The sequence below is a fragment of the Triticum urartu genome, chromosome 3A, assembly GCF_056163025.1.
Source record: "Triticum urartu cultivar PI428250 chromosome 3A, HENAU_Tu73, whole genome shotgun sequence".
In the NCBI taxonomy this organism is placed as follows: domain Eukaryota; kingdom Viridiplantae; phylum Streptophyta; class Magnoliopsida; order Poales; family Poaceae; genus Triticum; species Triticum urartu.
Window position 1 is genome coordinate 556,512,765 of NC_141875.1, and position 23,155 is coordinate 556,535,919.

Sequence of the window (23,155 nt, forward strand, 5' to 3'; positions counted from 1 at the left end):
ACAAAAAGCGTACACCTCTTTCTGTACACCGACAGGAGCCCCCGGGCCTGGGCCACACGTAAGCGCAATCGCGTCGTTGGGCTAGGCCCAAAAACGGTGCGCGGGCAGGAGGGGCGGTTTTTATCATGGTAAGTATCTTCGCGCGCTGCGCTTCCCATGCTTCCCGCGCGTGGCGCGGCGTGAGGAGGCGTGTGTGATGTGGGCGGCATGCGTGGGGTTGCTTCCCGCGGGCATGCGTCACATCACAGTTAATGTGAAAGGAGGCGGCCCGCGTTTTTCCCCCATAAGAAGGAATAACCGTGGGCGTGCTACTCACTTTCTCCTCTTCCCTCGTGCCTTTTCCGATCTCAGAGCCGCCGTCCCCTTTCTTCCTTCCTTCCTAAGCTTTCGCTGTCGCCCGCCACCGCTGCTTTGCCATCCCCCTTCCTCAGCCCTCTGAACTTCTTGGTCGCCATGGCTCCCAAATTCGCCAAGGGCAAGGGGGTGGCTAAGGGCGCCGGGATGGTGGAGCCGCCGGAGAGCGCGCTGTCGGGGGACCGGACGAAGTCCGCCTTCTTCTTCCCCTCGACGGTTGATGTTCAAGAGCTCCGGGCCTCCTTCAAGCCCCTATGGGGAGTGAAGACGGGGGGGAGAGGGTTCGGGACACCCGGCGACGCGCATCATTCCTGCCGCTTGCGCTGATCCTGCCTCAAATCGGTACCCCTTCTTCGTTGATTACTTTTCTTGCGGGCTATGCCCTCCTTTCTCCGATTTCTTCTGCGATGTTATGCGCACCTTCGGCTTTCGCCTCTTGGATTTTACTCCAAATGCGGTGGCGTGCATGGCTTTCTTCGCGCATCTTTGCGAAGGTTTTGCCGGGGTGCAGCCCAACACGGCGCTCTTCCGCCATTACTTCTTCCCTCGAATCCAGCCGGGAGGAGCCGTCTCCGGTTGCGTCACCTGGATCCCAAGATCCAAGGGGGCGTGCCCGGACGGTGCCGTGAAGGAGAGGTGTGAGGAATGGCGTGGCCGGTGGTGCTGTATTGAAGATGAGAACCCGCCGGAATTCTGTAAGGTCCGCCGAGCGCCGCCGGTCCGCGGCAGTGATTGGAGTGATGTCGATGCCGCCGATGGGAGGCTCACCGTCACCACCACCAGGATTCTCCGGCTCACCCAGGCCGGACTCACCCTTGAGATGATCGGGGCGGACTTCATTCGCCGCTGGATCGCCCCGTTGCACAGCAAGGGGAGGCCAGCTTGGCTCTTCACGAACCCGACTGACATTATGCGACTTTGCCCCGGCCTCGATCAAAACTTCACAGTGCTGGCGCATGCCCACTTCTGCCAGCGGCTTTTCCAGCTTGATGTGTGTCACGATAGCGAGGTCGAGCGGACCGGCAAGGCCGCGAGGGCTGCCGCAAAGGTTGGCAAGGCCCTCAAGGGGCCATTTTTCAAGCTGCCAGCGGGGGTGGTCCCGTTGTGCAACAATTCGCGTCGGTCCGAGATCATCGCCATGATGCCGGACTGTAATGCGCACGGCCCTGTCCCGAGCTAGAAGGAGCCGAAGGTCGAGGATGTGCAGCAAATCTTTGACACCCTGATCGAGGTGTACGTCAATGCCGACGCCGAGCGGTGGCTTATCATGGACACCACCCAGGCAGAGCTGGACTACATCGCCACTAGGGCGAGGGAGGCATAGCTTGCCGTGGAGGCTGGCAGCGCCGGGGGCGTGGAGGACGTGGCCGCAACAGCGGCGGAGGAAGAGGAGCTCTCCCGGTGGGCGGCGGCCTCCGGGGAGGTTAGCAGCGCCAACACTGGATCTCCGCTCGTTGAAGACGCGGCCGACGAGTCGTCGGGGGAGGAGGAGGACACGGCGGGCGGCTCGACGCCAACCAAGGGAAGAGGGCGAGTCCCGCGGCGGGCTGGCTCCGGTGAGCCGGCCCGGCAGGGGTGCACGGCCTCAATTGACCCTGGAGGGGTCTGGGCGCCACACGAGGGCCTCGGCAGGCAAGAGGCTGACGAAGGCCGCTGAGAAGAAGAAGATGACAGCCCCTTCCTCATCCGGGCGCGTACAAACCCCGCCGCCTCCTTCGCCTCCTCCAGCAGGCGTCGACTCGGATGATGATGCGGAGCTCCCTTTTGATCTCGGGCCTCTCAGACCGGAGAGGAAAAGGAAACTAGTGGAAGAGGAGGAGATGGATGACGAGTAAGTTCTCCGTTCCTTACTGTCATTTCCATTTCCTTGAATTGGGTCGCTTGTCTTGATCCATTTTTGCTTTCGTAGGGAGACAGAGACGTTGGCCCGGAGGGCGAAGAGGGCGAGGACCTCGGCGAGCAGCCAGCCCCCGGCTGGGGCTTCAAAGACACCACTGGTGGTGCTGAGCAGCCCGGACAGCAGCCCCCGGTGTAGCCCCCAGTGTAAGTCCGTCACCCTCTTCTTACTCGACATGTGGTAGGTGCTCGATGCCATGACGCTGACCTTGCCGGGTTTGCAGGAGGGGAGTGGCAGCAGGAGGAGCCACAGAGGGCTACTCCCAACACACCACCCCCATCGACTACGCCGCCGCGGGGGGCGTCCCCGGCAAGGGCATCAGGCACGGAGTCCACACCCATGGAGGAAGAGGGGAACTTGGGCGCTGGTGGCTCTGCCATGGCGCCAAATGTTGGCAGAGAGGGGACTTCTGCTTCACAGCCTGGCACTGGTGAGTCGCCTGTCCTTCGTCTCTATTTTTCCCTTATTCTTTTCTTGGCTTCATTGCTCCCGTTGCTGCCCGGGCCCTCCTTCAACAGGTATGGAGGACGTGGATACCATTGCTGGGAACATTGCTGAGGAGGCCGCCAAGGATGCTGCCGAGGACACCGCGGCGGGGGCCGCCAAGGCGACCGGTGAGGCTTCTGCCGAGGGCACCAGCGGTGGACCTGCTGGTGGGGCTGGCAAGGCCTCCGCCGAGGAAGAGGTGGTGGGTGACCAGCCTCCTTCCTCCTCAACCTCGGACCCCGGCAGGTATCTGAAGGTGGGCGATGATCTCTTCGTCCACCTCCCAGGGGCATCAAGCCGGGCGCCCGCTGAAGGGGAAGTTTTCGACGGCGAGGTGCTTGCCGCCATCGGGCTCGAGGTGGTTGATGAGCCGGGGGTTGGTGGCGACGGTTCCCCAGAAGAGCAGCTTTTCTATGCCATGGGGACCAATTTCCGGAAGCTCCAAGTGCTCTACCGTGCTCACCTGGACAAGGTCAAGTCCAGGATGTCAACGGTGGACAACGCGGAGGTGGACTTCAAGGCGCGCGTTGCCAAGACGCAGACCTGGTTCCACCAGGCTCGCGAGGAGCAGAGGGCCTTCCAGGAGAAATTGGCCGAGCGTGATGTGGAGCTCACCATGAAGATGGCCGACATCGAGAAGGCCCAGGAAAAGGCGGCGAACTTGCCTGCCGCGGCCGAGGCCGCCCGGAACCAGCAGCAAGCCACCTTGGATTCCCAGGAAGAGGACCTCACCGCGCGTGAGGCAAAGCTTGCCGCAGCGCTCCGTGGCAAGGATGAGGAGCTCGAGGCCCTCGTCGCGCGGCGGACTCACGAGCTGGAGCAGTGGCACAAGGAGGCACTCGATGCCCAGGCTCTGGCCCATGCCGGCAAGGTAAGGGAGTTGGAGGTGGCGCAGGACAAGCTGAAGGAGCAGGCCCTCAAGCTGTCCAACGAGAAGAACACGCTCAACAGCGCCTTGGTGGAGGCGCAAGGAGTGGTCATCAGCAGGGCTGGGGAGCTCTCCGAAGCGCAAAACTCCGTCAGAGACCTCAAGCTGAAGCTGGAGGATCTCGAGAAGATGCTATCGGAGAGCAGGGCTCGGGAGGAGACCTTGACCAGGAGCCTGGAGGAGGAGAAGCAGCTGCGGGCGAACGAGGCCGCCTCCCACCAGGATTATGTGGCGGGCGAGAACAGATGGATCAGCCGCCTGGAGGAGGTCGCCGGCATGGTCACCTCGCAGTTGGCCACCATGGGGATGCCACACGTGAGGTACGCCCCTGAGCGCAGCGGGACCGTTAACACCAAGTTGACCCTGTTCTTCGAGGGCGTCCTCAGAGCCTTGGCGTATCTTCACTCCAACAGGGAGGCCACGCTGGCCGAGGAGGCCCGGCGACTTTGCCGGAAGGTCGTGACCAAGGTCCTCACCAAGACGGCGTACTGGAATCCCGATCTTGACTTCGCGGCCGCGATGAAGAGCTTGCCGGATGGTGCTGACCTCACGGTGCTCAAGGAGCGCATCAAGCCCATCACCGACTGCATCGATGAAATCAAGAGGGTGGAAGGCCAGCGCCGGGATTAGGCATCCCGTTCTTCTTCGCCGCTGCGGGTTCCCGACCAAGACAAATTTTATCTTTAGTTAGAACCGCAGCTATGATGTGATGTAATATAACTTTGAAGTACTCTTAATTTTCATGCATGTTATTTCCTCATTCGATTCCTCTTTGTATGCATGCCCTACGTCGATCGGGAAGGCTTGCCGACGCGGAAACCCCTAGCGGCGTTTTGGGGACGGATCCCCATGGCCAGCCGGGTACGCGTGCTGCCGGATGAGCCACCTTTCCGTTCTGAACGCAGCCGCTCGAACTGTCGAGCTTGACTTGAGTCAGAATCGGGGGCGTTGCAGATCGCGGAAGGCTACTCTGCCATTCTCGATGCAGCCGCTTGAGCTGTTGAGCGGACTCGAAACAGAGCAAGGGCGTTGCCGATCGTGGTAGAGCCCCCTGGCGTGCAGGTTTCTCATACAAAGCAAATATCTCCGGGGGGGATAACCTCAAATAAGAAGGGTAGCACAAATAAGGGTTCAGTGCAACTTAGCTTCTGTTTGCGATCGCTCAAGTGTCGATCTTCTAGCCTCCTTTCTTCTTCAAGGGTCACGAGGATGAAGCAGCGCCCGGCTAACTGCTAGAGCCGATTCTCACAATTGCGCCCCCTACCTGGTGTGCCAAAGATGTCGGTGGGATCGACACCTATGGGATCGCAAGAATCCCTACTACGGTTGCGGGGCACGGGGTCGTGAGAAGAGCGGATCAAACAGATAGCACGCGGTTCGTTTATCCAGGTTCAGGCCGCGGGGGCGCGTAAAACCCTACTCCTGCTTTGGTGGCTTGTATATGAGTGTTCTTGAGCTAGCTATGGGGCGTGAGGAGCTCCAAAAAGCCGAATCCTCCTCCTGGTCGCCTCGGGCCTCCTTTTATAGGAAAGGGGGTTGCCACAGTAGCACCAGGAGGTGGAAAGGGAACAGTGATGTGAGGTTATCCCTCGCATTACATGACAAGGCGCATTTAATGCGTCTTGCCCAAGTGTCCTTGCTTTATCGGGGACGGGGGAGAGCCATGTCTCGTCCGTCGCCGCTCCCTCTCGCGTCGACACGCGCCCTGGCCAGCGGCGCCCGTGGTGCCATGTAGGCAGGCAGGCAGTTGAGGTGGCGCAGTGGTGGGTCTCCACGAAGATCTGCATGCCGCCACGCAGGTGCCTGCCCAGCTGGTTGGGTCGGCAGCTGCATGCGAACGGCGGTGGAGGTTTGACTGGCGTGGGCCTGAAGGTGGCCCAATGGGTGTTCTTGGCAAGGGCCTTGCCGGGGCCCCGGCAAGGGTCTTGCCGTGGCGCCTGCTGTCATCCCCGGCAAGGCTCTTGCCGGGGGCCTTGTGGTCCTCCTTAGCTGGGATCCCGCCAAGGATCATCATCTTCTGAAGGGTGTATCTGATCTTGAATGTCTTCACAAAGATCTGCATGCCACCACGGGGATGTCTCCCGAATCCTTGCCCCATGGGGGCAGTGGCTCAAGGGTGACTCACTCCGTAGGTGTGGGGCGAGCTGCCACGGCAAGGGTCTTGCCGGGTTTGCTAAAACCGTCTCCCGGCAAGGATCTTGCCGGGGGAGGGGTCCGCTTCATCCCCTTTGCTCTTTGTGGTCTTGGTCTTGGCATCGTTCTGCTTCTCCTGAGCTTCGGCCTTACCTTGGTGCACCTCCCTTGCCTTGCTCAGTGTGGTGGTGCCCGTGGCTCAGACTGCCCGTGCACAGTTATAGGGGTACAAAAAGCGTACCCTCTTTTTGTACACCGACAGGAGCCCCCGGGCCTGGGCCACACGTAAGCGCAATCACGTCATTGGGCTAGGCCCAAAAACGGTGTGCGGGCAGGCGGGGCTGTTTTTACCGTGGTAAGTCTCTTCGCGCGCTGCGCTTCCCATGCTTCCCACGCGTGGCGCGGCGTGGGGAGACGTGTGTGACGTGGGCAGCATGTGTGGGGTTGCTTCCCGCGGGCATGCGTCACATCACAGTTAATGTGAAAGGAGGTGACCCGCGTTTTTCCCCCATAAGAAGGAATAACTGTGGGCGCGCTGCTCACTTTCTCCTCTTCCCTCATGCCTTTTCCGATCTCAGAGCCGCCGTCCCCTTTCTTCCTTCCTTCCTAAGCTTTCGTTGTCGCCCGCCGCCGCTGCTTTGCCATCCCCCTTCCTCAGCCCTCTGAACTTCTTGGTCGCCATGGCTCCCAAATTCGCCAAGGGCAAGGGGGTGGCTAAGGGCGCCGGGACAGTGGAGCCGCCGGAGAGCGCGCTGTCGGGGGACCGGACGAAGTCCGCCTTCTTCTTCCCCTCGACGATTGATGTTCAAGAGCTCCGGGCCTCCTTCAAGCCCCTATGGGGAGTGAAGATGGGGGGAGAGGGTTCGGGACACCCGGCGACGCGCATCATTCCTGCCGCTTGCACTGATCCTGCCTCAAATCAGTACCCCTTCTTCGTTGATTACTTTTCTTGCGGGCTATGCCCTCCTTTCTCCGATTTCTTCTGCGACGTTATGCGCACCTTCAGCTTTCGCCTCTTGGATTTTACTCCGAATGTGGTGGCGTGCATGGCTCTCTTCGCGCATCTTTGCGAAGGTTTTGCCGGGGTGCAGCCCAACACGGCGCTCTTCCGCCATTACTTCTTCCCTTGAATCCAGCCGGGAGGAGCCGTCTCCGGTTGCGTCACCTGGATCCCAAGATCCAAGGGGGCGTACCTGGACGGTGCCGTGAAGGAGAGGTGGGAGGAATGGCATGGCCGGTGGTGCTGGATTGAAGATGAGAACCCGCCGGAATTCTGTAAGGTCCGCCGAGCGCCGCCGGTCCACGGCAGCGATTGGAGTGATGTCGATGCCGCCGATGGGAGGCTCACCGTCGCCACCACCAGGATTCTCTGGCTCACCCAGGCCGGACTCACCCTTGAGATGATCGGGGCGTACTTCATTCGCCGCCGGATCGCCCCGTTGCACAGCAAGGGGAGGCCAGCTTGGCTCTTCACGAACCCGGCTGACATTATGCGACTCCGCCCCGGCCTCGATCACAACTTCACAGTGCTGGCGCATGCCCACTTCTGCCAGCGGCTTTTCCAGCTTGATGTGTGTCGCGATGGCGAGGTCGAGCGGACCGGCAAGGCCGCGAGGGCTGCTGCAAAGGTTGGGAAGGCCCTCAAGGGGCCATTTTTCAAGCTGCCAGCGGGGGTGGTCCCGTTGTGCAACAATTCATGTCGGTCCGAGATCATCGCCATGATGCCGGACAGTAATGCGCATGGTCCTGTCCCGAGCTGGATGGAGTCGAAGGTGGAGGATGTGTAGCAATTCTTCGACACCCTGATCGAGGTGTACGTCAATGCCGACGCCGAGCGGTGGCTTATCATGGACACCACCCAGGCAGAGCTGGATTACATCGCCACTAGGGCGAGGGAGGCACTGCTTGCCATGGAGGCCGGCAGCGCCGGGGGCGTGGAGGACGTGGCCGCAACGGCGGCGGAGGAAGAGGAGCTCTCCCTAATTGGGTCTTTGATGAGATAGAGAAGTGGGTGTGCTCATTCTTTTGGGCTGGGAAGGAGAGATTCAATGGTGGTCAATGCCTCGTCACGTGGGACACTATATCTCGCCCAACTTGCTTTGGTGGACTAGGAGTGAAGAATTTACAGTTACAAGCGCTGGCCCTATGGGTCAAGTGGGAATGGCTGAGAAGGGTGGATCCCAATAGGCCATGGCAAGAAATCCCGATGATCGAAGATAGGGAGGCAAAGATAGTGTTTAGCAGCATTGTGAAGATTGAAGTGGGCAACAGCGAGATGATCCTCTTTTGGAAGGGTAGGTGGATACATGGATTCACGGTCAGAGAGATCGCTCCGGCTATCATTGAGCTTGTTGATTACCCACAAGTGTAGGGGATCTATTGTATCCTTTTCGATAAGTAAGAGTGTCGAACCCAACGAGGAGCAGAAGGAAATGATAAGCGGTTTTCAGCAAGGTATTCTCTGCAAGCACTGAAATTATCGGTAACAGGTAGTTTTGTGATAAGGTAATTTGTAACGAGTAACAAGTAATAAAAGTAAATAAGGTGCATTAAGATGGCCCAATCCTTTTTCTAGCAAAGGACAAGCCTAGACAAACTCTTATATGAAGGAAAGCGCTCCTGAGGACACATGGGAATTATCGTCAAGCTAGTTCTCATCACGCTCATATGATTCGCGTTCGGTACTTTGATAATATGATATGTGGGTGGGCCGATGCTTGGGTATTGCCCTTACTTGGACAAGTATCCCACTTATGATTAACCCTTATTGCAAGCATCCGCAACTACAACAGAAGTATTATGGTAAACCTAACCATAGCATGAAACATATGGATCCAAATCAGCCCCTTATGAAGCAACGCATAAACTAGGGTTTAAGCTTCTGTCACACTAGCAACCCATCATCTACTTATTACTTCCCAATGCCCTCCTCTAGGCCCAAACAATGGCGAAGTGTCATGCAGTCAATGTTCACATGACACCACTAGAGGAAAGACAACATACATCTCATCAAAATATCGAACGAATACCAAATTCACATGACTACTTATAGCAAGACTTCTCCCATGTCCTTAGGAACAAACATGACTACTCACAAAGCATATTTATGTTCATAATCAGAGGAGTATTAATATGCATCATGGATCTGAACATATGATCTTCCACCAAGTAAACCAACTAGCATCAACTACAAGGAGTAATCGACACTACTAGCAACCCACAGGTACCAATCTGAGGTTTGGATACAAGAGATGAACTAGGGTTTGAGATGAGATGGTGCTGGTGAAGATGTTGATGGAGATTGACCCCCTCCCGATGAGAGGATCATTGGTGATGATATGGTGATGATTTCCCCCTCCCGGAGGGAAATTTCCCCGACAGAACAGCTCCGCCGGAGCCCTAGATTGGTTCCGCCAAGGTTCCGCCTCTTGGCGGTGGAGTTTCGTCCCGTGAGATTGCTTATGATTTTTTCCTCGACGAAAGACTCCATATAGCCAAAGATGGGCATCAGAGGGCCACCAGGCGGCCCACGAGGCAGGGGGCGCGCCCAGGGGGGTAGGGCACGCCCCCCACCATCGTGGATGGTGGGTGGCCCCCTCTGGTACTTTCTTCGCTCAGTATTTTTTATGTATTCTGAAAATAACTCCCATGGAGTTTCAGGACTTTTGGAGATGCGCAGAATAAGTCTCTAATATTTGCTCCTTTTCCAGCCCAGAATTCCAGCTGCCGGCATTCCCCCTCTTCATGTAAACCTTGTAAAATAAGAGAGAATAGGTATAAGTATTGTGACATAATGTGTAACAAAAGCCCATAATGCGATAAATATCGATATAAAAGCATGATGCAAAATGGATGTACCAACTCCCCCAAGTTGAGACCTCGCTTGTCCTCAAGCGAAAGCCGAAATCGAAAAATATGTCCACATGTTTAGAGATAGAGCTGTCGATAAAATAAAATACGGACATGAGGGCATCATGATCATTATTATAACAACATATATATATATTGTCATATGATCTCTTATGCTAAAGTAACAATTCATTCATAGTTTCAAGTATGAATCATAAACTTCATTGAAAACTAATAAACTATGATCTCAGTCATTGAAGCAATTGCAATTTATCATAACATCGAAAAGACTCAATATAAGAGCTTTTCAGCAAGTCCACATACTCAACTATCATTTAGTCTTCCACAATTGCTAACACTCACGCGATATGTATGGTTATGAAGTTTTAGCCGGACAAAGAGAAAGATAGGGACTTATAGTTTGCCTCCCAACTTTTTACCTAAAGGGTAATGTCAACAATAATAGTTCATGAAAACTCACATCCAATTAGCTATATGTATTTGGATCTTTCCAACACATTGTGCTTGCCAAAGGATAAAATGTAAAAGGAAAGGTGAAGATCACCATGACTCTTATATAAGGTAGAAGATAAAAGTAAAAGATAGACCCTTCGCAGAGGGAAGCAGAGGTTGTCATGCGCTTTTATGGTTGGATGCACAAAATCTTAATGCAAAAGAACATCACTTTATATTGCCACTTGTGATATGGACCTTTATTATGTAGTCTGTCGCTTTTATTTCTTCCACATCACAAGATCGTATAAAGCTTATTTTCTCCGCCCTAATAAATCATATATATTTAGAGAGCATTTTTTATTGCTTGCAACGATGACAACTTACTTGAGGGATCTTACTCAATCCATAGGTAGATATGGTGGACTCTCATGGAAAAACTGGGTTTAAGGATATTTGGAAGCACAAGTAGTATTTCTACTTGGTGCAAAGAAAATGGCTAGCATGAGAGGGAAAGGCAAGATCAACATGTTGGATGATCCATGACAATATAATTTATCTCGGATGTAAGAAAACATAACTCATTATGTTGTCTTCCTTGTCCAACGTCAACTCTTTAGCATGTCATATTTTAATGAGTGCTCACAATCATAAAAGATGTCCAAGATAGTATATTTATATGTGAAAACCTCTCTTTCTTTATTACTTCCTATTAATTGCAACGATGACCAAAACTATGTTTGTCAACTCTCAACAACTTTTATTCATCATACTCTTTATATGTGAAGTCATTACTCTCCATAAGATCCATATGATCTCTTTATTTCTTTTTATTTTTCTCTTTTATTTTATTCCCTCAAGATAATCAAGCCCTTGACTCAACACTAATCTTTATTATATATGACTCACGGACTCGATTACATAGAAGGATCATAAGGCAAAACTTCAAAACTAGATCATAGTAAAACTTTATTCTACTAGATCAAGATATTACCAAAAGGATCGAACTAAGAAAAATGGTAAAGATAAAAGTGTGATGGTGATATGATACCGGGGCACTCCCCCAAGCTTGGAAGTTTCCAAGGGGAGTGCCCATACCCATGTGTTTATGTCTCCTTCCTCGGAGGTGGTGATGATGGAGTTGTTGATGATGTAGGCTTGTCGTACATCTTCTAAGGCATAGGCTCACCATCATAGAAGGATGATCAAGTCTCCGGGATCCTCAAATCTGCAGCCAAACTCATTCTCTTGAATCTATATTCATAATCACAGTTTTGGTTTTGCAGGTCATAGATCTGAGCTTGGAGGCGCTCGATTTTCTCGTGAAGCTTGAAGATGGCCTCCCCAATGTTCTTGTCATCCAGCTTGTGGTTGTTGGTGAATTCCATGATCAGTATATGTTTGGAGTCGAGTCCATGTTCCACCATCTCCTGGCACTTGAAAACTTGTTGCTCCATTGCCTGGAGCCTTGTCTCCACGCTTCCGGTCTTCCTTGGTCCCACAACATCGCGGATGTGCAGCAACCCCTCGTGCATCTCAATGGTTTGAGGGTGTTGCAGCACCTCCACAAGGTAGGGGTTGATGACCTTCTCGAAGAACATGTCCTTGGGTGCGCTTGAAGACGTCATGGTGATCTAGATCTGTCAGAAAAACAGTTCGAAACAAATACAAAAGATATTTGCGTGATACGGTGGTCAAAACCTTCGGGAGATTATATAATGATTTTTTACCGATCGAAAGAAGTATCGTGCAAGAAAACGGAGTCCAGAGAGCACACGAGGTGCCCACGAGGCAGGGGGCGCACCCAGGGGGGTAGGGCGCGCCCTCCACCCTCGTGCAAGCCTTGTGTCCTTTCCGGACTGCTTCTTATTTCCCTATTTTCTTATATATTCCAAAACGGAGAAAAATTGCCATTAGAACTGTTTTGGAGTCGGTTTACTTACCGTACCATGTACCTATTCCTTTTCGGAGTCTGAAACGTTCCGGAAAGTGTCCCTTATGTACTCCTCCGGGGTTATGGTTTCAATAACATTAGTTTCAACATTTATGGGATTACCTAAGATATAATGTTTGATTCTTTGTCCGTTCATCACTCTCGGATTTGTGCCTTCGAAGTTGTTGATTTTTATGGCACCGGACCGATAGACCTACTTGATGACGTAAGGACCTTCCCATTTAGAGAGGAGTTTTCCTGCAAAAAATCTCAAACAAGAGTTGTATAGCAATACATAATCACCTACATTAAACTCACGCTTTTGTATCCTTTTATCATGCCATCTTTTAACTTTTTCTTTAAACAACTTGGCATTTTCATAGGTCTGGGTTCTCCATTCATCAAGTGAGCTAATGTCAAAAAGTCTCTTCTCATCGGCAATTTTGAAATCATAATTGAGCTCTTTAATGGCCCAATATGCCTTATGTTCTAGTTCAAGAGGTAAGTGACATGCTTTACCATATACCATTTTATACGGAGACATGCACATAGGATTTTTGTATGCATGCAGTTCTATAAGCCCATAATGCATCATCAAGTTTCTTGGACCAATTATTTCTTGATCTATTAACAGTTTTTTGAAAAATTAATTTAAGCTCTCTATTACTTAATTCTACTTGGCCACTATACTGTGGGTGATAAGGAGATGCAATTCTATGATTAACATCATACTTAGCAAGCATTTTTCGAAAGGCGCCATGATAAAATGTGAACCGCCATCAGTCATTAAGTATCTAGGGACTCCAAACCTCGGAAAAATAACTTCTTTAAGCATCCTAATAGAGGTGTTATGATCAGCACTACTAGTTGGAATAGCTTCTACCCGCTTAGTAACGTAATCAACAGCAACTAAAATATGAGTATACCCATTAGAGGAAGGAAACGGTCCCATATAATCAAAGCCCCAAACATCAAATGGTTCAATAACAAGTGAATAATTCATAGGCATTTCCTGACGTCTACTAATATTACCAATTCTTTGACATTCATCACAAGACAAAACAAACTTACGGGCATCCTTGAAGAGAGTAAGCCAATAAAAAAATGGATTGCAATACCTTGTGTGCAGTTCTATCTCCAGCATGGTGTCCTCCATAAGCCTCGGAGTGACACTTGCGTAGGATCTGTTCCTGTTCATGCTCAGGTACACAATGTCTAATAATACCATCTACTCCTTTGTAAAGATGTGGGTCATCTCAGAAGTAATGTATTAAATCATAGAAGAACTTTTTCTTTTGCTGGTATGTGAAACTAGGTGGTATAAACATAGCAACAATATAATTAGCATAATCAGCATACCATGGAGCAGTACGAGAAGCATTTATGAAAACTGATTGTTTATCAGGAAAGCTATCATCAATAGGTAGTGGGTCATCAAGAATATTCTCTAACCTAGACAAGTTGTCTGCAATAGGGTTCTCAGCTCCCTTTCTATCAATAATATGCAAATCAAATTCTTGTAGCAAGAGGACCCATCTAATGAGTCTAGGTTTAGCATCTTTCTTTTCCATAAGATATTTAATAACAGCATGATCAGTGTGAACAGTTACTTTAGAATCAACAATATAAGGTCTGAACTTATCACAAGCAAATACAACTGCTAAAAATTCTTTTTCAGTAGTGGCATAATTCCTTTGGGCACTGTCTAGAGTTTTACTAGCATATTGGATAACATTTAATTTCTTATCAACTCTTTGTCCTAGAACAGCCCCTACAGCATAATCACTAGCATCACACATGATTTCAAATGGTAAATTCCAATCAGGAGGCTGAACAATAGGTGCAGAAATCAAAGCTTTCTTAAGTATTTCAAATGCTTCTACACAGTCATTATCAAAGAAAAAAGTAACATCTTTTTGTAAGAGATTAGTCAGCGGCCGAGAAATTTTAGAGAAGTCCTTAATGAACCTCCTATAAAAACCGGCGTGACCAAGGAAACTTCTTATACCTTTAATGTCCTTGGGACATGGCATCTTTTCAATAACATCAACTTTAGCTTTATCAACTTCAATACCTCTTTCGGAAATTTTATGCCCCAAGACAATACCTTCATTAACCATAAAGTGGCACTTCTCCCAATTCAAGACAAGATTAGTTTCTTCACATCTCTGCAAAACTCGATCAAGGTTGCTTAAGCAATCATCAAAAGAAATCCCATAAACGGAGAAATCATCCATGAATACCTCAACAATCTTTTCACAAAAGTCGGAGAATATAGCAGTCATACATCTTTGAAAGGTAGCAGGTGCATTACATAAACCAAAAGGCATATATATAAGCAAAGGTATCGAAAGGGCAAGCAAAAGTTGTCTTTTCTTGATCCTCTTTTGACACAGGTATTTGAGAGAAAGCAGAATAACCATCTAGAAAGCAAAAATGTGTATGTTTGTATAATCTTTCTAGCATTTGATTAATAAAGGGTAAAGGGTAGTGATCCTTTTTAGTAGCTTTATTTAATTTGCGGAAATCAATTACCATTCTATAACCTGTAACAATTCTTTGTGGGATCAATTCATCTTTATCATTAGGAACAACAGTAATACCTTCCTTCTTAGGGACACAATGGACAGGACTTACCCACTGGCTATCTGCAACAGGATAAATTATACCTGCCTCCAGAAGTTTTAGTATTTCTTTTCTTACCACTTCTTTCATCTTAGGATTTAACCGTCGTTGGTGATCAACAACTGGTTTAGTGTCTTTCTCCAATTTTATTTTGTGCTGGCATAGAGTGGGACTAATGCCCTTAAGACCATCAAGAGTATATCCAATAGCAGCACAGTGCTTCTTTAGAGTTTTCAATAATTTCTTTTCTTCATGCTCTGAAAGGTTAGCACTAATAATAACATGATATATCTCTTTCTCATCAAGATAAGCATATTTAAGATTATCAGGTAAAGGTTTAAGGTCAAACACGGGATCACCCTTGGGTGGAGGAGGATCCCCTAAGATTTCAACAGGCAAGTTGTGCTTCAAAATAGGTCCCTGTTTAAAGAATACTTCATCTATTTCCCTTTTTTCATTCATAAACATATCATTTTCATGGTCTAGCAAATATTGTTCTAAAGGATCATTAGGAGGCACGGCAATAGAATCAAGACCAATAATTTCATCTTTACTAGGCAATTCTATATCATGGGGTTGTCTACAAAATTTAGCAAAATTAAACTCATGAGACATGTCCCCTAGACCAACAGTAACAACATCCTTATTGCAATCTATCTTAGCATTAACGGTATTCAAGAAGGGTCTACCAAATATAATGGGACAAAAGTCATCTTGTGGGGAATCAAGAACAAGAAAATCAGCAGGATATTTAACTTTCCCACACAAGACTTCAACATCTCAAACAATTCCAACTGGTGAAATAGTATCTCTATTGGCAAGCTTAATTGTAACATCAATTTCCTCTATCTCAGCAGGTGCAATATCATGCATAATTTTTTTGTATAAGGAATGAGGTATTGCACTTGCACTAGTACCCATATCACATAAACCATGATAGCAATGATCTCCTATTTTAACAGAAATAATAGGCATGCCTACAACAGGTCTATGTTTATTTTTAGTATCAGGTCTAGCAATTCTAGCAGCTTCATCACAGAAGTAAATAACATGCCCATCAATATTATCAGCCAAGAGATCCTTAACCATAGCAATATTAGGTTCAACTTTAATTTGCTCAGGGGGTTTGGGTGTCTTAATATTGCTTTTGTTAACCACAGTTGAAGCTTTAGCATGATCCTTTATTCTAACAGGGAAATGTGGATTCTCAATATAAGCAGTAGGAACAACAGGATCATTATAAGTGATAGTATTTTCTTCAACTTTAATAGGTGCAACTACTTTTACTTCAATGGGAGGATTATATTTAAACCACTTCTCCTTGGGGAGATCAACATGAGTAGCAAAGGATTCACAGAAAGAAGCTACTATCTCAGAGTCAAGTCCATATTTAGTGCTAAATTCACGAAAAGTATCGGTATCCATAAAAGATTTAACACAATCAAACTTAGGTGGTGTACCTAACTCCTTACCTTTGTCGACATCCCAATCTTCAGAGTTGCGTTTAATTCTCTCCAATAAATCCCATTTGAATTCAATAGTCCTCGTCATAAAAGAGCCAGTACAAGAAGTATCGAGCGTGGAGCTATTACTAGGAGAAAGCCGAGCATAAATTTTTTGAATAATTATTTCTTTTGAGAGCTCATGATTGGGGCATGAATATAACATTGACTTAAGCCTCTACCAAACTTGAGCGATGCTTTCTCCTTCGCGAGGCCAAAAATTATATATATAATTACGATCATGATTAACAAGATGCATAGAATAAAACTTTTGATGAAATTCCAATTTCAAACGTTTGTAGTTCCATGATCCCATATCATCACATAGCCTAAACCATGTCAATACCTCTCCCTTTAAAGATAAAGGGAAGACCTTCTTCTTGATAACATCCTCGGGCATACCTGCAAGCTTAAATAATCCACAAACTTCATCCACATAGATTAGGTGTAAATCAGAATGTAATGTTCCATCACCTGTGAAAGGATCAGCTAGCAGTTTCTCTATCAGACCCGAAGGGATTTCAAAGTAAACATTTTCAGTAGGTTCAGTAGGTTGAGGAGCAACTCTTTACTCTACTGGTCGGGGTGAAGATACCCCAAACAAGCCCCTCAAAGGATTATGTTCCATAGTAACAAGTAACAGTAAATTTCAGCAAACTATATAAATTTTTCCTTACCAAATTCCACCTACCAAAGGCGCTTCACTCCCCGGCAACGGCGCCAGAAAAGAGTCTTGATGACCCACAAGTGTAGGGGATCTATCATAGCCTTTTCGATAAGTAAGAGTGTCGAACCCAACGAGGAGCAAAAGGAAATGATAAGCGGCTTTCAGCAAGGTATTCTCTGCAAGCACTGAAATTATCGGTAACAAATAGTTTTGTGATAAGGTAATTTGTAACGAGTAACAAGTAATAAAAGTAAATAAGGTGCAGCAATATGGCCCAATCCTTTTTCTAGCAAAGGACAAGCCTGGACAAACTCTTATATGAAGGAAAGCGCTCCCGAGGACACATGGGAATTATCGTCAAGCTAGTTTTTATCACGCTCATATGATTCGCGTTCGGTACTTTGATAATTTGATATGTGGGTGGACCGGTGCTTGGGTACTGCCCTTACTTGGACAAGTATCCCACTTATGATTAACCCCTATTGCAAGCATCCGCAACTACAATAGAAGTATTAAGGTAAACCTAACCATAGCATGAAACATATGGATCCAAATCAGCCCCTTACGAAGCAACGCATAAACTAGGGGTTAAGCTTCTATCACTCTAGCAACCCATCGTCTACTTATTACTTTCAAATGCCCTCCTCTAGGCCCAAACAATGGTGAAGTGTCATGTAGTCGACGTTCACATGACACCAATAGAGGAAAGACAACATACATCTCATCAAAATATCGAACGAATACCAAATTCACATGACTACTTATAGCAAGACTTCTCTCATATCCTCAGGAACAAACGTAACTACTCACAAAGCATATTTATGTTCATAATCAGAGGGGTATTAATATGCATAATGGATCTGAACATATGATCTTCCACCAAGTAAACCAACTAGTATCAACTACAAGGAGTAATCGACACTACTAGCAACCCACAGGTACCAATCTGAGGTTTGGATACAAAGATTGGATACAAGAGATGAACTAGGGTTTGAGATGAGATGGTGCTGGTGAAGATGTTGATGGAGATTGACCCCCTCCCGATGAGAGGATCGTTGGTGATGACAATGGTGATGATTTCCCCCTCCCAAAGGGAAATTTCCCCGGTAGAACAGCTCCGCCGGAACCCTAGATTGGTTTCGCCAAGGTTCCGCCTCGTGGCGGCGGAGTTTCGTCCCGTGAGCTTGCTTATGATTTTTTCCTTGACGAAAAACTCCATATAGCCAAAAATGGGCATCAGAGGGCCACCAGGGGGCCCACGAGGCAGGGGGAGCGCCCAGTGGGTAGGGCGCGCCCCCCACCCTCGTGGATGGTGGGTGGCCCCCCTCTGGTACTTTCTTCGCTCAGTATTTTGTATATATTTTAAAAATAACTCCCGTGGAGTTTCAGGACTTTTGAATATGTGTAGAATAGGTCTCTAATATTTGCTCCTTTTCCAGTCCAGAATTCCAACTGCCGGCATTCCCACTCTTCATGTAAACCTTATAAAATAAGAGAGAATAGGCATAAGTATTGTGACATAATGTGTAACAACAGCCCATAATGCGATAAATATCGATATAAAAGTATGATGCAAAATGGTCGTATCACTTGTCACCGCTCGTGTCCGTAACACCAGGACAGTGCAATGGGCCCTCATCAATAACGCGTGGGCTCAGGATGTTCGCGGAGACATTTCATTTATGGCACACATCCAAGTGGCCAATCTATGCCACACGATCAACACAGTGTATAGGAATGAAGAACAACCTGACCTATTTCATTGGCCTGCAGATGAAAAAGGGACCTACACAACGAAGTCCGTCTACTCAAGCTTGTGCCTGGGCTTGACTAGATGTTGGACGGCGGGTTGCATTTGGAGGAGCTGGGCGCCTTTGCAGTGTAAAATCTTTGCGTGGCACACCGTTCAGTATCGACTGTGGACCTCGGATTGAAGGGCCGGACACGGACTTCAAGATGAGCCATCGCCTTATTTTCACCTGCCTACAAGACGAGGATAACGTGGACCACATCCTCACACAATGTTTGTATGCTAGAGAAGTGTGGGATCGATGCTTCGAGGCCCTACGGATCATGTTTACAGATTGGTGGCTTGATAAGAGAAAAAAATTCACCAGACGTATCAAGCGTGGATTCGACTTGTTTGTGATTGGTACCGCTTGGTCGTTGTGGAAGCAGGGGAATGTCAGGGTGTTCAACAGAATTCATAAGTAGAGATCACCACCACAACTTGTTGAGCAGGTGTTTCTGGAGGTCCGGGACTGAATGCTGGCTAGCTTCAGTGTAGGAGGATTAATTCCTTTCGTGAGAGTGACTAGTCTTGTTTAGCTGATGTTGATGTGGGTTTATGTCAGTCGAGATGTTCGCATCTTGGTCGTGCACCTTTGTTTTGAGCATCAATACAGATACAAGCGCTTATATACACGCGCATACACTCACCTCTATGAACGCACACACGCACACCCTACCCCTATGAGCACCTCCGAGAGACTGAGCCCGTAGGCGCCTCGTCATCGACGGGAACATCTCCTCCCACTGAAAGCGCATCGCCGGAAATCCTGAAATAAATCCAGTAATAATGCGAGCACCAGGATTTGAACCCTGGTGGGTTGAGGATACCACTGTCCACCTAATCAATTCAACCACAGCCACAGGTTGATTCGCCGTCATGCACCTTGTAATTAAACTTTCTGTCTTCTATAGATATATGGTACGTCATCGCCGTACTCTCGAGAATAAAAAAGCTAAAACCGGCGTACGGTCGAGTCGGTCCATCGCAGCCACGTGTCAAGCAGAGTCCTGCTCGCACGTTGCATCCTGCGGCGACGCGCGCCATCAGGTCTTTGCCGCAACCTAGGTACAGATGACCACCGTGTGTCCTTCTCGGACACGCGCGCTGCTCGTCGAGGGCAGCCCGTGCAGCGGGGCGCGCACGGGACCGTCTCGGCACGCTCTGTCCCTCGCTGGCCACGCGCCAAGCTCACGCCTCGCCACAGCAGTCCTCCCCGACCACGTGTGCTCCGCCCGCGCCCACGAACCGCCCAGCGTGGCAGAGTCTCCCCCCAATAGCAAACTCTGGAATCCTCCCCCTCTCCTGAATCGTACGCGCGCCCCGATCGATATAAGCGCTCGAGCGCGGACTGTTGTGCACGCATCGATCTCCGACCTTGAATCTCTATACCCATAACTACAGCGTCGAACACATGCGCGACGACGGAGCGACGACAATGCCGCCACGGTCAGCGCCGTCTCGGCCGCCTCCGTGGGAGGCGCTCTCCCTCGTGGCCAACTTCCTCGATGCGGCGTCTCTCGCCGCGGCTTCCTGCGTCTCCACCTCCTGGCACGCCGCCTTCTCCGACGACCACCTCTGGGCGCGGCTCTGCCGCTGCCACTACCCCTCCGCCATCGGCCTCCTCCCCTTGTACAACAACGTCAATGCCGGGGACCGATGCTCCTCGCCGCACCGGCGCCTCTTCGCGCTGTTCCACGCCGCCGCCTCCCGCGGCCGCTCACTCCCAGCGCCTCGCCTGGCCCTCGACGACGTCACATTCGCCATCGACCTCTTCGCGGCCGGCGGAAAGAACACGCTCTCGTTCGCCGTCGCTGCGTCCGACGCCGGCGTAAAGAAGGCCCCCGGGGGCGTGTTCCAGTTCGCGGTGGACGTGAGTGACCGGAACGCGGTGGCCGGGCCGGGCAAGCACTGGAGCGTGCGGTGGACGGCTGTTCGGACGGGGCACGGGGTCGCGCCAGCTGCGGCGATCGTGATGATGGACGCCAAGGTGCCAGCGTCCAGGGCCGGAGCGCTCAGCTGTGGCGTGAGGGGGGAGGCGTGGGCCACGGTGGCGCTGCCTGCGCCGGGATGCGGCGGCGGGAAGCTCGAGGCGGAGGTCGTGGTCGAGGTGAGCGGCGAGGACAGGCTGGTGGAGAAGGTGAGGATCGGGGTGTTGTTGGATTGTAGGTACGTGAGCGTCGACGCGGGGCTCAGATACTTGCAGCATTTCCTCTTGTAATACGTGTATATGTGCTGGTGGCCATGGTTCTGTTTTAGCTTATCTGTTTGCATACGTGTTCGTGTTGTAACCTGCAATCGTTGGAAACGCAATTCTTTGGGGACTGCTCAGTCCATGATCGATTATGTAAGGGTAGGATCTTCACCAATTGTGTTTAAGAATGCTTGATTCACAAGAATTTTCCTTTTTATGCGGATAATAATGGAGCAGTCTGATGGAAACATTCCATCAGACGTATGATAGGTAGAGTTTCCCCTTTTGGACAACATATCGAAACAAGTCGAGGCTTGAAATCAACAAACCAATTAAGACAGTAATAAGTAATTAATTTATAATGAAAACTCATAATTATATAACTTCTCAACTCTTGAAAAACAAATATAACAACATTGTTTATTATACTAATTTATTCATGAGCACATCTGGCATCATCCTTAGAAAGCCATATGACTAGATTAGATAGGAGGGTGATGGAGAACGTATCATCGCTGCCGCCGGGTCTAACGGAGAAGCATTTCGACAGTCGGCCATGCAATCATCCAAAGAAGCATAACAAAGATGGTTCGCAAAACAACAGAAACATATGGAAGGGTCTTTGCAGTTTGGATCGCGGAAGCACAGACCATTTAACTTGATCTTAACGTTTTCTACGTCTTCCAAGGTTCTGCCTATAGAGGATAATAAAACAATTAATATTCATATTAGTCTCTGGTTATCTAGTACTAGTAACAAATAACTGATACATCAAAAAAATAAATGCAGAATCACGAATAAAAAACGTAAGAACTTCTCAAGAAATAAAAGTAGACACAAGTAAAAAAAAAGATATACATAGCATTTGCATTTAACAATTAGTCAGAGTGGTTGTTTATTTTTTTTTATTTTTTTAGGGGAAGTGGTTGTTTATATATGAAACTTACATTGCGCATGGATAGCACACCATTTGAGAAGAAGCATCGCTAGTACGATTGAGTAATGCGAACGGTTATTCGAATATTCCCCGCAAAAAAAAAGAATAGAAATGAATACAAATGGGGACCTATCTCCCCCATAGAGTTGCCACCGATGCTTAATAATATCATATCATGCTAGAGTTGGTTGTGGAAAACACAGTTCTCGATTCTCCGATAGATCTTAAGGAATGCAGTGAACTCATCTGCGTTCCTGGTAGGCTTCACATGGCTATCAACATTGTCATAGTCCAAATTCCTTTCATCGTCGACAATCATGTTGTCTAATGTTACACAAGCAATTCAGATTCCTCTAATTCTCGGCTACCAACATTGACCGACAACAACGTCAATGCCGGCGACTGATGCTCCTCCTCGCAACGCGGCCTCCCGCGGCCGCTCACTCCCAGTGCCTCGCCTGGCCCTTGCCGATGTCGCATTTGGCATCGTCCTCTTCGCGGCTGATGGACAGAACACGCTCTCGTTCGCCATTGTTGCGTCTGACGCCGGCGTTTAGAAGGCCTTCGGTGGCGTGTTCCAGTTGCGGTGGACGTGAGTGACCGGAACGCGATGACCGGGCTGGGGTGATCGTCATGATGGACGCCAAGGTGCCGGCGTCAAGGGCCGGAGCGCTCGTCAGTGGCGGGGGGAGGGGGCCTGGGCCACGCAAGGGATGCCCGCGCCGGGATGAAGATAGAGGATGAGGTCGTGGTCAAAGTGAGCGGAGAAGAGAAGCTGATGGAAAAGGTGAGGCTCGGGGTGTTGTTGGATTGTAGGTGCATGAGCATCGACGAGGGGCTGAGATACTTGCAACATTTCCTTTTCTAATACGTGTATACTAGATCATGATTGGTACGCATTGTTGCGCCCATCCATTTTTCAAGTAGAATGATAGAAATTTCTACAAATATATTGACATGGAAGAACTGAATTCCTATTTTCAGTGAAAAACTTCTTAATCATCATGTACGCAAACCAAATATTCATGTAGGCAGACCAAATATTTATCATTTTACGTAACTGCCATCTTCTATAATTTATCAGGTCAAGTTGGCCATCCTCTTAGTATCATGTGTACCAAGATCGGAGTCCATTTGTTAGGTCCAGGACTGCGCTTGTTGTACTGATATGTTGATGTTTGAAATGACTTGTATTGACTCGTAGATCATTGACACTTGTCAATGATCTTGCTTTCCCTCTCCCTGCACCCATTCACTTCTCTCGTTATCTGAAATATCTGATGTTATTATTGATTAGTTGATGTCACTAATTTTTATACCAATGGACATGTCAATATGCAAGGAGCGGTGTTTAGAAAGATTTAAGTGAAAAGAATGCACGCGTTGCTGGAACCATCTGTTTTCCCAA

The 23,155-nt window shown here is 49.0% G+C and overlaps 1 protein-coding gene and 1 pseudogene across 1 annotated transcript; both read left to right on the forward strand.

Moving 5' to 3' along the window:
- The first annotated feature begins 19,925 nt into the window (after positions 1-19,925).
- LOC125548730 (F-box family protein) lies at positions 19,926-20,962 on the forward strand. Its single transcript, XM_048712276.2, has one exon. The coding sequence runs from the start codon at positions 20,031-20,033 to the stop codon at positions 20,835-20,837; it is 807 nt and encodes a 268-aa protein (XP_048568233.1). The 5' UTR covers positions 19,926-20,030; the 3' UTR covers positions 20,838-20,962.
- A 960-nt stretch (positions 20,963-21,922) lies between these two features.
- LOC147980504 (uncharacterized) lies at positions 21,923-22,615 on the forward strand (annotated as a pseudogene).
- The last annotated feature ends 540 nt before the right edge of the window (positions 22,616-23,155 follow it).

What these genes read in the sequence shown, in the direction of transcription:
- LOC125548730 (XM_048712276.2), top strand. Translation starts at nt 20,031, where the DNA reads ATGCGCGACGACGGAGCGACGACAATGCCGCCACGGTCAGCGCCGTCT.